This window comes from Euleptes europaea, chromosome 13 (genome assembly GCF_029931775.1).
Source record: "Euleptes europaea isolate rEulEur1 chromosome 13, rEulEur1.hap1, whole genome shotgun sequence".
In the NCBI taxonomy this organism is placed as follows: domain Eukaryota; kingdom Metazoa; phylum Chordata; class Lepidosauria; order Squamata; family Sphaerodactylidae; genus Euleptes; species Euleptes europaea.
The window spans coordinates 38,417,128-38,430,584 of NC_079324.1; the positions used below are offsets into that span (position 1 = coordinate 38,417,128).

At 46.3% G+C, this 13,457-nt stretch overlaps 1 protein-coding gene across 1 annotated transcript; it reads right to left on the reverse strand.

Annotated features, from left to right (window-relative positions):
• Positions 1-1,179: 1,179 nt before the first annotated feature.
• On the reverse strand, positions 1,180-12,323 carry C13HXorf65 (chromosome 13 CXorf65 homolog). Its single transcript, XM_056859811.1, has 6 exons — positions 12,299-12,323; positions 11,319-11,405; positions 5,644-5,778; positions 3,857-3,925; positions 2,199-2,320; positions 1,180-1,305 (listed from the first exon to the last, which is right to left on the reverse strand). Exons 1-6 carry the CDS (start codon positions 12,321-12,323, stop codon positions 1,180-1,182), a joined length of 564 nt encoding a protein of 187 aa, XP_056715789.1.
• Between the last annotated feature and the right edge of the window lie 1,134 nt (positions 12,324-13,457).

Sequence of the window (13,457 nt, forward strand, 5' to 3'; positions counted from 1 at the left end):
TTGCAGCATGAACCTGTAGTCAGTAGAGGGTCTTTAAAAGAAGGAAAATAAGGGCCCTATTAAGCGGGGGCAGGGGATGACAAATCCCTACCCTTGCATCCCTGTGGAAGGACAACCCAATTTTTTAGGCATAACATTGCAGTATGCAAAGAAAATCTTGCATAAAAATGGAAATACGGACTTTCAATCCCATCACGCGGCCCTAGTTCATCAAGTGCCTTGTTGCATCATCAGGTAACCAACCGTGCTAAGGCAGGGTTCCGGTAAATTTAACAAACACTTCTATACATGCAGAAAAGCTCTGCATAACCCGAAAGGTTGCATCCAATGTTTTAAAGTGGTCAGAACCGTGCAATCATCCCACTTGTGCTGTTTTCTCATTCTGTGAAAACCAAGAAAGAAGGCCTTGACTTATGGCTAACACTACAGTATCTCTTGGGGGTTAATTTACATTTTAACTGGCCTCTCATATTCACAGAGTCTGATCTGAGCATTCTTCTCAGGACACCATAAATCAACACCTCTGCCTGATTTACAACAGCAAGGAAATGACATACAAAATTTCTGCTTTTGTTGCATCTTACTCCTTTATGTTGTCTCCTGTTCCCCCCTGCCTGACTTCTAAGGCACTGGAAATGCAAGCCCCCTCCCCCCAATCATCTACACTTCTGTTATGAGAACCCAGCAAATGCCATTAGAGCCCCTGGACTTTTTTTCTAAGGAGGAAGGGCTACCAAACCAGCTCAGAGGGTGTGCATCAAAGGGAGGGAGGGACGCACAAGCCTGTACAGGCCTTGCAACTGACCGTCAGTGCTCCACACACACACAGTGCTGTTTGCGGGGAGCTTCTTTTCACCGTGTTCTGGCAAATCCACTTTCTGCTGCAGCTTCCCTTCAGAGCTTCCAATCAGATGCCTCCTTGGTGACATCAGCTTTAAAAACAGAAGGGCTCCAGCTCTGAATGCAAAATGGGTTCAATAGGCAAGGCAGCTGCAATCGGCTCTCAGCTCCAAAGTGCTTTCCCCCCAGCATTCCAAGATAGACGGGAGGCCTGAACACCCTTGTTGCTAAAGGTGCCTTTATTCAAGCATAGGGGCAGAACGGCGGTGAGCTCTGTGAGCCCAGCACTTGAGCCCCACAGACCCCTCCCAGCTCCCTCTGGCCATGTTTTGATCCTTCTCAGCGATGCTTGTCCTTCCTGCTGGACTCCATTCTGGTCTTGGTGGCTCCAGTCGTCTTACGAGGCGAGCCATCCTCATCTGTGCTACCCGTCGCACTCACTCCAGCCTTCCCAGTGCTTCTTCCCTGAGCAGAAAAGACAGAGGCTGTTAGTGGGGCTGAGAGGCAGTACTCCAGGAAACCATTGTGCTGGGGGTGTGGGATGGATGGAAGTGTCCCAGGTAGGTTTGCCAGGTCCAGCTTCATCACCAGTGGGAGGTTTTTGGGGTGGAGCCTGAGGAGAGCAGGGTTTGGGGAGGGGAGGGACTTTAATGCCACAGAGTCCAATTGCCAAAGCGGCCATTTTCTCCAGGTGAACTGATCTCTGTCGGCTGATGGCGAAGAGGGACCTGGCAACCCTAACAGGCATGCCAGCCTGGTTGCCCCATGTTATTCTCCAGTAGTAGGAGTGATTCTTAAGTGTAAGGATGTGTCATTGGCCACCAAGATGAAGTTAATTCATGCCATCGTATTCCCTACTACTATGTATGGGTGTGAAAGCTGGACATTGAAGAAAGCTGATAGGAAGAAAGTAGATTATTTTGAAATGTGGTGTTGGAGGAGAGCGTTACGGATACCGTGGACGGCCAAAAAAACAAATCAGTGGGTTACAGATCAAATCAAGCCTGAACTGACCGTAGAAGCTAAAATGACTATTTTGGTCACATGATGAGAAGACAAGAGTCACTGGAAAAGATGGTCATGCTAGGAAAAGTTGAGCGCAGCAGGGAAAGAGGAAGACCCAACAAGAGATGGATTGACTCAATAAAGGAAGCCACAGCCCTCAATTTGCAAGACCTGAGCAAGGCTGTCAAAGATAGGATATTTTTGAGGACACTCATTCATAGGGTCCCCATGAGTTGGAAGCGACTTGATGGCACTTAACCCACACATAGGAGTGGCAAGTAGTCCATGGTTTACAGCAGTAAAATCCTGTCAACAATTCAATTGTAGGTATCAAACAAAAGTGAGCTTCTCACCACCACCTGGCCTGCCATGGAAGACAGGAGTGATTCCATAGTCGGGGGTTTCTTGCCATCTGTGCTCCGGAGCATCTTGAGGCGGCTCCTCTCCAGAAAGTCACACTGGTTGCGCAGGGAGTCTGCAGTAAAAACGGGAGATGCCTAAAAGAGACCTTGATTGCATATCCAAAAAAGACCTCCCCGCACGCATTTATTTCTTTAGGAAATTTCTTTGCTGCCTCTTCAGAGAATGCTCAAGGGGGCTAACAAAGTAAAACAGGATAAAAACATACAACAGCATACACATCATAGTTATGGTGCAGCCCATAGGCGGCTATAGTGCGGCAAAAAACAAGTGCCCCCCCACTGCCACAGCCACATCCATGAGTCCCCAAGCAGCTTAGGATGCCGACTAAAGGCACTACCAATCACCTCCCTCCCCTGTGGTGGCCAAGCCCCCACCCCAGCACCCAATCACCCCCCCTCCATCTTACAAAACCCCCAGCAAGGACACCCCACAACTTATGAGGTAGGCAGAAGGTTTTAGGGGTGGAGCCTGAGGAGTGTGGTGTTTGGGGAGGGGAGGGACTACAATGCCATCGAGTCCAATGGCCAAAGCAGCCATTTCCTCCAGGTGAACTGATCTCTATCGGCTGGAGATCAGTTGTAATAGCAGGAGATTTCTAGCTAATACCTGGAGGTTGGCAACCCTAGGCGCATGGCATGGGATGCTGTCTGACAGCTCCCTGCCGTGTGGACATAGAGTGAGTGGCAAGGTACCTCGGTGGCGGGAAAAGCACATGGAGGGCACTTAGCACTACTGGGTGAGCACTTTGCACAAACATCCAACAGGGAGAGCAAAGTCCACACCCTGTGGTTGACCTCTCTCAGTCCTGAACAGGTACCCCATCTCCTCAGCCAAGTCTCAAAGGGGCAGCTGCACACTGAGAGGTACGCAGGGGATTGTTCCCCCAACCTCCTTCCCTCTTCCCTCTCGTCCATGGCCGGCAGCCACCCTGGCAACACCACCTCCCACACCCAAGCCTGACAGCCAGAGGGGCAGCAGGATTACTCTGCCCATTCCCCAAATGTTGACTGTCTTGGGTATGTTTGTTTTCACAAAAGCCATGTCAAGAGAACACTACTATTTCCTCTTTACAGTCTGAGAATTGCATCTGGGAAAGGCAGTGAGTTGCTTGGCTTAGAGGGTATCAAAATCCAGTTTAGGGTAGCTCTCAGGAGAACAGGAGAAGGTGTAGGTGTTAGCAACTGCCTCGACCTGACATGAGATAGAGCCCCTACCCATTTGGCTCTGACCCACCCCCACACAAAACTCTAGTGGATAGACCATCCTTGTGTGCCAGGCCCAGGGTCTTGCTATGTCAGTTCAGCTCTGACTGCCGGCTCACTGGCTTGATTGTGCCTCTTTCACCCTTCAGTATCAGGTGTGGCAGATTCCCAATGCCTGATTTCTAGAAGAGATTCAGAGATGGTCACATCTGTCCAAAAACACCTCAGTTCCAGAAGTTCTCTTCCTTACTCACTGGTGGAAGACATGCATCTGCTCAGGGGTATTTTGCATCTGCTGTTACTTCATCTGCCCCCAAGATGAGCTCTAGGAGTATTAGAAATGGATGTCAAGGCCTGACACAGACTTAGGACCTGCAGGTTCCTACCGATCAAATCCGATGGTGGGTTCTTGAATACAGGGTGGAAAGCCCGGTAGCAGTTTTCATGTTTAGTCCCTGCAAAGAAATAGGCCCACATAAGCTGTTGGGACCCTTTACATGTGTCAGGATTGTACTTCTGTTATATTTCTCCTTGGCCAAGCACCGAGATAAAGAATAAGTGCCTCTGATTGATTCTTACAAACTATAATCAATTGTCTTTACTGCTAATAGAGAGGTTGCAGACACTTGGACATAAATGCAAGACCAGTTACCTCTTGGCACAACAAGCAAAAGAGTAGAGGGGCTGGATATGAGTGAGCAATCAAATATGTGGCATGATTAGGGTTGCCAACCTCCAGGTACTAGCTGGAGATCTCCTGCTATTACAACTGATCTCCAGCCAATAGAGATCAGTTCCCCTGGAGAAAATGTCTGCCTTGGCAATTGCACTCTATGGCAGTTAAGTCCCTCCCCAAACCCTGCCCTCCTCAGGCTCTGCCCCCAAAACCTCCCTCCGGTTGTGAAGAGGGGAAACCCTAGGCATGATCAGTCCTTTAAAAAGTGTGTGTGCATAAGCCAGGGAGTAACACATCCTTCTGATGGGTAGGGAGGTGTCCGTGTGAACATCTTGTGTTTGTTACCAAGGGGTGGGAGGAGTAGGAGAAATGACCATTGCTAATTTGCATATGGCCCTTAAGGAAGACACATATTTAAAATGACTATCTGCCTACCATATGTTATTGTAACAGCCAGGGGCAAATCACCCTGGTCAGGCAGGCTGGGATCTGGTTTTGTGCACCTGCTCCCGTCCATACTTTTCAACAATCTAAGGAAAAGTCAGTTTTTTTAAAAAGTCTCTAGACCTCATAACCTCTGAAGGGAGAAAAGTGTAACATTTTTAAATGGGTGTCTCTGTGCCTACAACTTTGTTGGTAACCCTCAGATAGGAAATCTGTGTATGTCTGACTACTCCTTTGAGAAGGGAGGGTTTGTGGCTCAGGATGGGACATGCATGCAAAGAAGTCCCAGGTTTGCTCTCCAGATAAAGAATCTCAGTAGTAGGTGCTGAGAAAGACCTTCTGTACCTGAACCCTTGGAGAGCCACTGTCAGAGGACAGACTATTGGGCTAGATCAGGGGTGGGGAACCTTATTCCTGCCAAGGGCCATTTGCACATTTATCATTCGGGGGCCATACCAGGTGTAGATCTCCCGGCGAGGGGGAGAGGCTGGGGTTGCCAGGTCTCCAGCCACCACCTGGAGGTTGGCAACCCTAGGCTATGCAGAGGAGGGAGGGAGGGAAGGAAAGAGAGGGAGCCGATCACACGCACACACTCACCAGGCACTCACCCGGCTTCCCCCCCATCACACACACACACACACACACACACACACGCACTCACCGGACATTCACCCGGCTTCCCCCGCTCCACACACACACAAGCACATACTCACCAGGCCGCTTGTGCGGCCCGGCAATCGGGGGAAGCTTTCCCGGCTTCCCCACACACACACACACACATGCGTACTCACTGGGCTGCGCAAGCGGCCCGTCGCAATCAGGGGAAGCCTTTCTGGCTTCGCGCATGCGCGGCCCTACAGCATCAATGGCAACTTCCGCGGGAGAGTCCTCGGGCAGCACCAAATGATGTCACGGGCCTTAAATGGCCCACGGGCCGGAGGTTCCCCATCCCTGGGCTAGATCAACTAACCAGTTTCATTCAAATAGCTTTGGGGCTGGAGCAATGATGACTTGCTGGCCAGCTGTTGTGACTTGCCTAGACCTTGTGAATACCTGGGGCACCACGTTCTACCCTACATATGTAATAGGTTCCCCGGGGGGTGAGGAACTTGCTGGCACTCTCTTCTGGGAACTTGACCAGGAAAAGCAGCTTCAGGGATCCATTTTCTTCACACAGGTCAATAGGCTCTGAAAAATAATCAAAAGGATGGTGTGTGGATGCGGATTCTTGCTTCTGGGTTGCTTCCCCACTTCGCCCTTCCATCATCTGTTCTGGACTTTTGCACCACCCCCAAGCTTGCAAGACATCTATGGACCAGCTTCAGTCTGTATTCTTTTAACATGTATCTCCATAGCCTGTGAAAGCAAGAGTGCATCTTCACGGTCTCTTTAGGCACAACCAATCTGTGTTCAGAGATCCTGAACCTGCTTAAGGATCCACAAAGTGCTTTTCAGGATCAGACCAACATTCTTTGCACTGTGTCATATCAACCAGACTGCCAAATACTACCGAAATCTCAAGCCCAGCTCTGCCTTCTTACATTTTATGCTGCTTCTTTAACTGCTGCTCTGATCTGATTGTTTTATTGTTAAATTTTTGAATTTTTAAGAAAAATTATTGTATTGTTTTACTCAGTTTGCAGTTTTATTGTAAGGCAGTTCAGACATAATGTGTGGAGAAGTGGTCACTACATAATGTAAACAGAAGAAGACTCATCATCCCAGGCACCGGCAGGAACCAGGTGGTCCACCAGGAACTGAGCAGTGATTCACTGGTGGACCTCCATCTACCTTCAGCCCAGTCCTGACCTAGGAATAAGAAATAAAATGTAAAACCTTCACAAGTTAAAAAAAATGACAGAAGTGACTGGTTAAGTTCTTTGCTTTGCTTTAAAAAGTTTCAAGTGCCGAGTTCAAAATCCAAGCAGGACGATCAGTCCCGCACTCAGTGGTGGTTGTTTCCGAATGTAGCGCTCAGGAAAAGAAGGTAACACAACTCTCATTGGAAAATGAACCCTCAAGACCGAATTACAGTACACTGACACTCCTTGAACCTCTTTTAGATTATAAAAGGAGAGCCAAACTCTTCTCTGCCTCTTTGGCAAAGAGAAAGGGATCAAGGAGTTTTGGGTGCGAGAGACACAGAGGAGAGGGAGGGAGAACATGAGTCAGGTACGCCTAAGAATCGAACAGCAGCCATGCTGAATCAGACCAAGGTTTCCAACAAAACTTAGCCATGAGCAGGACACACCAAACTTCCTCTAGCAGCCTTCCTCTGCTAGGTTTGCCAACTACCAGGTAATAGCTGGAGATCTCCTGCTATTATAACTGATCTCCAGCCGATAGACATCAGTTCACCTGGAGAAAATGGCCACTTTGGCCGTTGCACTCTATGGCATCGAAGTCCCTCCCCTCCTCAAACCCCGCCCTCCTCAGGCCCCACCCCCAAAACCTCCCACCGGTTACGAAAAGGGACCTGGCAACCCTATTCCTCTGCACATAGGCCTCCAGAGAGCATTTGGTTGGCCACTGTGCAAAACATAACACTGGACTAGACAGATAGGGTTGCCAGGTCCCACTTCTCACCTGGTGGGAGATTTTGGGGGCGAGCCTGAAGAGGGCAGGGTTTGGGGAGGGGAGGGACTTCAATGCCATAGAGTTCAATTGCCAAAGCGGCCATTTTTCTCCAGGTGATCTGATCTCTATCGGCTGGAGATCAGTTGAATTACCAGGAGATCTCCTGCTACTACCTGGCAGTTGGCAACCCTATAGACAGACCATGGGTCTGATCCAGCATAGCTGCTCTTATCTTCCCTGCTACGTACACCTAGCATCTGGTATACTGCCTGAGCACATGGAGGTTCCATTTAGCTGTTGTGGCTCACCATCATCCGTAGAACCAGACCCCTGTGATCAGTTACCTCCAGAAAGCATAAATTAATCAGGCATTTTTCTCAATCTCAGCAGTTGAAGTACTGTTCCAGGAAAGCCTTTTCATGGGCAGCCAGAGTGCCTGTTCATTTCCCTAACTACACCTGTTATCCCTCCCACCTACGGATATCCCCATGGGCAATTACACTAAGCCAGCGTGGGCAGTTTTCAGCTGCAAATAAAAGAAGTCTGATCTGTCTGCAAGATTTGAAATTCTATATCCTCCCAATACTCCTGTTTCTGTATGTTCAGTTATTGTTCTAAAAAACATGCAATTTTTACTCCTTTGATGGATAGTTTTTTTCAAATAATTCACTTTTTGGTATGTTGATGTCACCAGTGTTGGCATTTTGCACCTGGAAAAATGTGATACATCCTCAGATCTCATGTTAATATTTTTTCATTAGGACCAACCAAAATATCATTGATAGGGTTGCCAACCTCCAGGTACTGTTGGAGAAAAGAGGCACTAGGTACTTGTATGGGAATCGAGAAAAAAATTAAGTACCAAACAACAACTGGAGTGCAAACACAAATTTAGTGCAAGTGAAAAATCAGTGCAGAAAGTGAAACAATGACAAACATCACAATACAATTCTAGAATACATTGCTCCCAACGGAGTCTTCAATGAGAATGTCTAAGTCTCTTTGCAAAGGTCCCAAGGACTTCATACATTATAAGAAGCAAAAAGCAGAACAGGTCAGGTCGTAGTCGAAACGCAGTCCGGATTAACTTGACGTTTTCACCACCGCAACGGCGGCTTCATCAGCAACTCTGTTCGGTATCAGGAGACAAAGCTCCTAAATAAAACTCCTATATAATACAATAAATACTATAAATATTTAAAATTAATACAGAATACAATAAATAGAATACAACAAGGTCTGCCCGACATACCTTAATATAAAAAGTGTATCAAAACTCTGCAGGGAGTAGGACAATTCCACAGCGCTCACAGAGCTGCTCCGTTCAAAGTCGGATACTAAGGCTACAGGTGATGCTAATTTATACAGTATATTTATTTAAATCTTACTCTCCGTTTGGGCATAACAATGAAATGGATTTGTCTTGTTTCTTATAATTAATAACAATTAAGATGCCATTTCTTAGGTACAGTTTCTCATATCTATACACTTTTGGGTTGAGTTCTCTTTAAGAGATTTTTGCTGAAGAGTACTGTATAAATTAGCATCACCTGTAGCCTTAGTATCCGACTTTGAACGGAGCAGCTCTGTGAGCGCTGTGGAATTGTCCTACTCCCTGCAGAGTTTTGATACACTTTTTATATTAAGGTATGTTGGGCAGACCTTGTTGTATTCTATTTATTGTATTCTGTATTAATTTTAGATATTTATAGTATTTATTGTATTATATAGGAGTTTTATTTAGGAGCTTTGTCTCCTGATACCGAACAGAGTTGCTGATGAAGCCGCCGTTGCGGTGGTGAAAACGTCAAGTTAATCCGGACTGCGTTTCGACTACGACCTGACCTGTTCTGCTTTTTGCTTCTTATATTGTATGAAGTCCTTGGGACCTTTGCCAAGAGACTTAGACGTTCTCATTGAAGACTCCGTTGGGAGCAATGTATTCTAGAATTGTATTGTGATGTTTGTCATTGTTTCACTTTCTGCACTGATTTTTCACTTGCACTAAATTTGTGTTTGCATTCCAGTTGTTGTTTGGTACTTAATTTTTTTCTCAACCTCCAGGTACTAGCTAGAGATCTCCTGCTATTACAATGATCTCCAGCCAACAGAGATCAGTTCACCTGGAGAAAATGGCCGCTTTGGCAATTGGACTCTATGGCAGTTAAGTCCCTCCCCAAACCCCGCCCTCCTTAGGCTCCACCCCAAAAACCTTCCATCAGTGGCGAAGAGGGACCTGGCAACCCTAATCAATGAGCAATGAAAGCCTGCAAGTTCCCCAGAATTCTTCATCGGGGGGTATATTCATTACAAACTACTACCCAAAAAAGAGAGATGGGACGGAGGAAGAGAAAAGATATTTCAGGGCTTGGTGGAGAGGCTTCTATCATGCCACGAAACAACTTTTTTCTCTCTATCCCCTTTTTTTTTTGTTTTCTACTGATCCAGTCTGATGAGGAGTACTGGGGGACTTGAAAGCTTGCTATCGTGTGATATATTTTTGGTTGGTCCTAATAAAAAGGGTCTTAAATTACAGTTTCTGGTAAAGACATGTTCGGATATGCCACAACTGCTACTGGAGTTACTCTCGCAAGAAGATGGAAACAACCATCTCTGCCAAATGTAGAAGAATGGAGAGATAAGATGATGGAGTATGCGACTATGGCCAAGATGACTCGTATGATGAATGTAACGGATGAGGAGACAGTTGATCAATTTAACAATAAATGGAAATTGTTTATAAATGCATGGAGGTTGAAGGTTAAGTTAGGCGATATTAGGAATTAAACGCTGAATACTTTTTAATGTGGAGTAGAAAATTATATATCTAGTCGTAAATATTTAGGATATTCATTTAATAAACATACTAAAAATTTAGTAAAGCCAGAGTATTATGTGTTATCATGTAATCTGCTTGATTGATTTACAAGATTTGTCAGGATATTAATGATGTTTTTTCTTTTTGTTCTGTCTGCAGACGGATATACCCTTTTGCTTATCCATTCCCCTTTTTTCCTTCTGTACCCTCTATATAATTTAATTTAAAAAAATACAGTTTCTGGATTTTTTTTTGTGGACCAACAACCCATACCTACAATCTTAACTCAACCCAGTATTGGTTCTTGTAGGTTATCCGGGCTGTGTAACCGTGGTCTTGGAATTTTCTTTCCTGACGTTTCGCCAGCAACTGTGGCAGGCATCTTCAGAGTAGTAACACTGAAGGACAGTGTCTCTCAGTGTCAAGGGTGTAGGAAGAGTAATATATAGTCAGAAAGGGGTTGGGTTTGAGCTGAGTATTGTCCTGCAAAAGTATTGTCCTGTAAGTATCAAGATAATGTGCTAATGAGGGTATGGTATGTTAATATGGAACCATTGTATCCTGAAGTGATCTGTTAATGTGTGTAATCCAAAGCTAATCTGTATGGCTATTGTTGAATGTTGTCTTTGTCTGGAGGTTTTTCAGGGCAGGAAGCCAAGCCTTATTCATTCTTAAACTCTCCTCTTTTCTGTTAAAGTTGTGCACAACTTTAACAGAAAAGAGGAGAGTTTAAGAATGAATAAGGCTTGGCTTCCTGCCCTGAAAAACCTCCAGACAAAGACAACATTCAACAATAGCCATACAGATTAGCTTTGGATTACACACATTAACAGATCACTTCAGGATACAATGGTTCCATATTAACATACCATACCCTCATTAGCACATTATCTTGATACTTACAGGACAATACTTTTGCAGGACAATACTCAGCTCAAACCCAACCCCTTTCTGACTATATATTACTCTTCCTACACCCTTGACACTGAGAGACACTGTCCTTCAGTGTTACTACTCTGAAGATGCCTGCCACAGTTGCTGGCGAAACGTCAGGAAAGAAAATTCCAAGACCACGGTTACACAGCCCGGATAACCTACAAGAACCAATGAACTCTGACCGTGAAAGCCTTCGACAATATTTTCAACCCAGTATGTCCACCAACTGCTGTGGTGAATGCTGCATAGAATCTGGTTTTTTTTTGTGGTTTTTTTTGGGGGGGGGGCAGGTTCTAAATCCACATTCCCACTCCAGCTCTCCACCAGCAGCCCTGCAAAACCCAAGGTAACCGGCACTGCCCTCTTTGGGGCCTCTGGAATCCCACAGTCATCTCACCTGTCCTCTCGAGTCCTGCCTTGTCACGTATGTAGTGCATTAATAGTAAGAACGAGCAGTTAATGTTGGCCAGGAATTGTTGGTTGTCTGCAAGAGAAGGAGCAGAGATGGCTGCCAGGGCCCTTTTCCCCACGGGCATTCCATCTGTGGCCAGAGGTGGCTTCCCAGGCAGTGCCACACTCTCATCTGTCCAGAGTTGCGGCAGGTTCTGGGTCACTGACTATTCATGGTGTAGGCATTGAGATTTTTTTTCCCTCCCAGGGTAAAAGACTTTATTCATTTCCAACGTGAGGTTTACAAAAACGTGAAAATATGTGGGGGATGATGATGGAGGTGGAATGGAGAGGAATGGTGTTTCAGGAAGCAGATCCTGACATGTAGCAATTATACACAGTCAATCAGTTTGGTGCAAGACCATGGTATCTTAATTGTAAGGTGCTGGGGGGGGGTACAATGGTGATCACATGACTAATGAGGTTTTTTTTTTAATGAGCGTGAAGCTGAATAAGCAGTTAAATTCTTACAAGGTATGTTGCACCCACCAATTTAGGGGAGAACCAGCTGTGTTCTGCAAGGGATGGGCTGTCCAGTTGTCTGAGGGTGCCCCATACATCTGTCCAAGCTCCCATCCTAGGGCTGGACCTGGGCTGTCCAGTTGTCTGAGGGTGCCCCATACATCTGTCCAAGCTCCCATCCTAGGGTTGCCAACCTCCAGGTACTAGCTGGAGATCTCCTGCTATTACAACTGATCTCCAGCTGATAGAGAGCACCTGGAGAAAATGGACGCTTTGGCAATTGGACTATGGCATTGAAGCCCCTCCCCTCCCCAAACTCCACCCTCCTCAGGCTCCGGCTGCTGGTGGCAAAGAGGGTCCTGGTAACCCTATCCCATCCCCAACAGCCTAGAGGCTGCTGAATGCCTTCCTTACTTTCACTCCAGCCAAGGCCCTATGGGGCCCTATGGCTGATTCTTGCCTTACCTCCATGTTTTATGGTAATGAACATGCCCCAGCTGCCTTTTGCACTGCTGTAGAGCTCTCTGCATGTTGAGCAGCCCTGGGGCCATTGTGACATCTTGTAACTTCACAATATGAAACACTCTGTGAGGGCAACAATGGCACAATTTCCTCAGGCATCCAGATCTGGCCACTGGAAGGCACAACAGGTGGACCTTGTTGGGAGTAGGATGACTTAAGTCAGCCTTAGAGTCATGACTCAAGAAGGACGTGTAGGAAAGGAGGCCATAAGGGGTCAGAAGCCTTGACCCAGAATTCTGACAACAGGGCTACTATGGCAGTTTACCGATATAGGAAACTGTTACCCTGACCTCTGAGGCATCACTGGCTGAAGGATGCACTACAGATTTCAGCCCAGCAGAATCAGAGTGACCTGAAGAGCCAGCTGGGTCTCATCTGTCCTTGTGGAAATGCTGGCTAATCAGTCTCAGACTAGGCAGCTTAATGTTCAGTAACAAGCTAAACTGCTTCCAGATTGCCTGAACCACCAGCTTCCCTCTAGGCGATCACTCATGACTAGGGTTGCCAACCTCTAGGTGGTGGCTGGAGATTGCCTGGGATTATAACCGATATCCAGGTGACAGAGAATATCTGGAGATACCGGGAGAAAATGGCTGCTTTGGAAGGTGGCGTGTATGGCACTGAAGTCCCTCCACCCCCCAAATCCCAACTGTAAGGAGAGATTCCCTCCTGCATCCAATTAAAGGACCACTAAACACTTTTAAAGGCTTTGCAAAACTGTTTAGGAGCAGAGTTCTCCAGGATTTATCAATTAATTTACCAATTAAAGGGTGATGAATACAAAAAAAGTAAGGGGTGAGTTAATAGTTCTTTGAACTATTAACCAGAAAACCAGACAGAACACCTGTAGAAACGTTTATATTTTATTGAGATAAAAAATGAAATGAAATAAATGAAAAAGTTCACAATTAAACTCAGCAAGAAAAGATTAGTGATACCATAGCTACCGCTACACGCCCTTCTCAGACTCCACCCCCCAAATTTCCCAACCCAGAGCTGGCAACCCGATTTCATGACTCCCGTATGTCATGCAAGGTTGGGAGGAAGATGCGCGTCAGTGAATGACAGGAAGGCAGGAGTTCCATTGGATCATGAGGCTAAG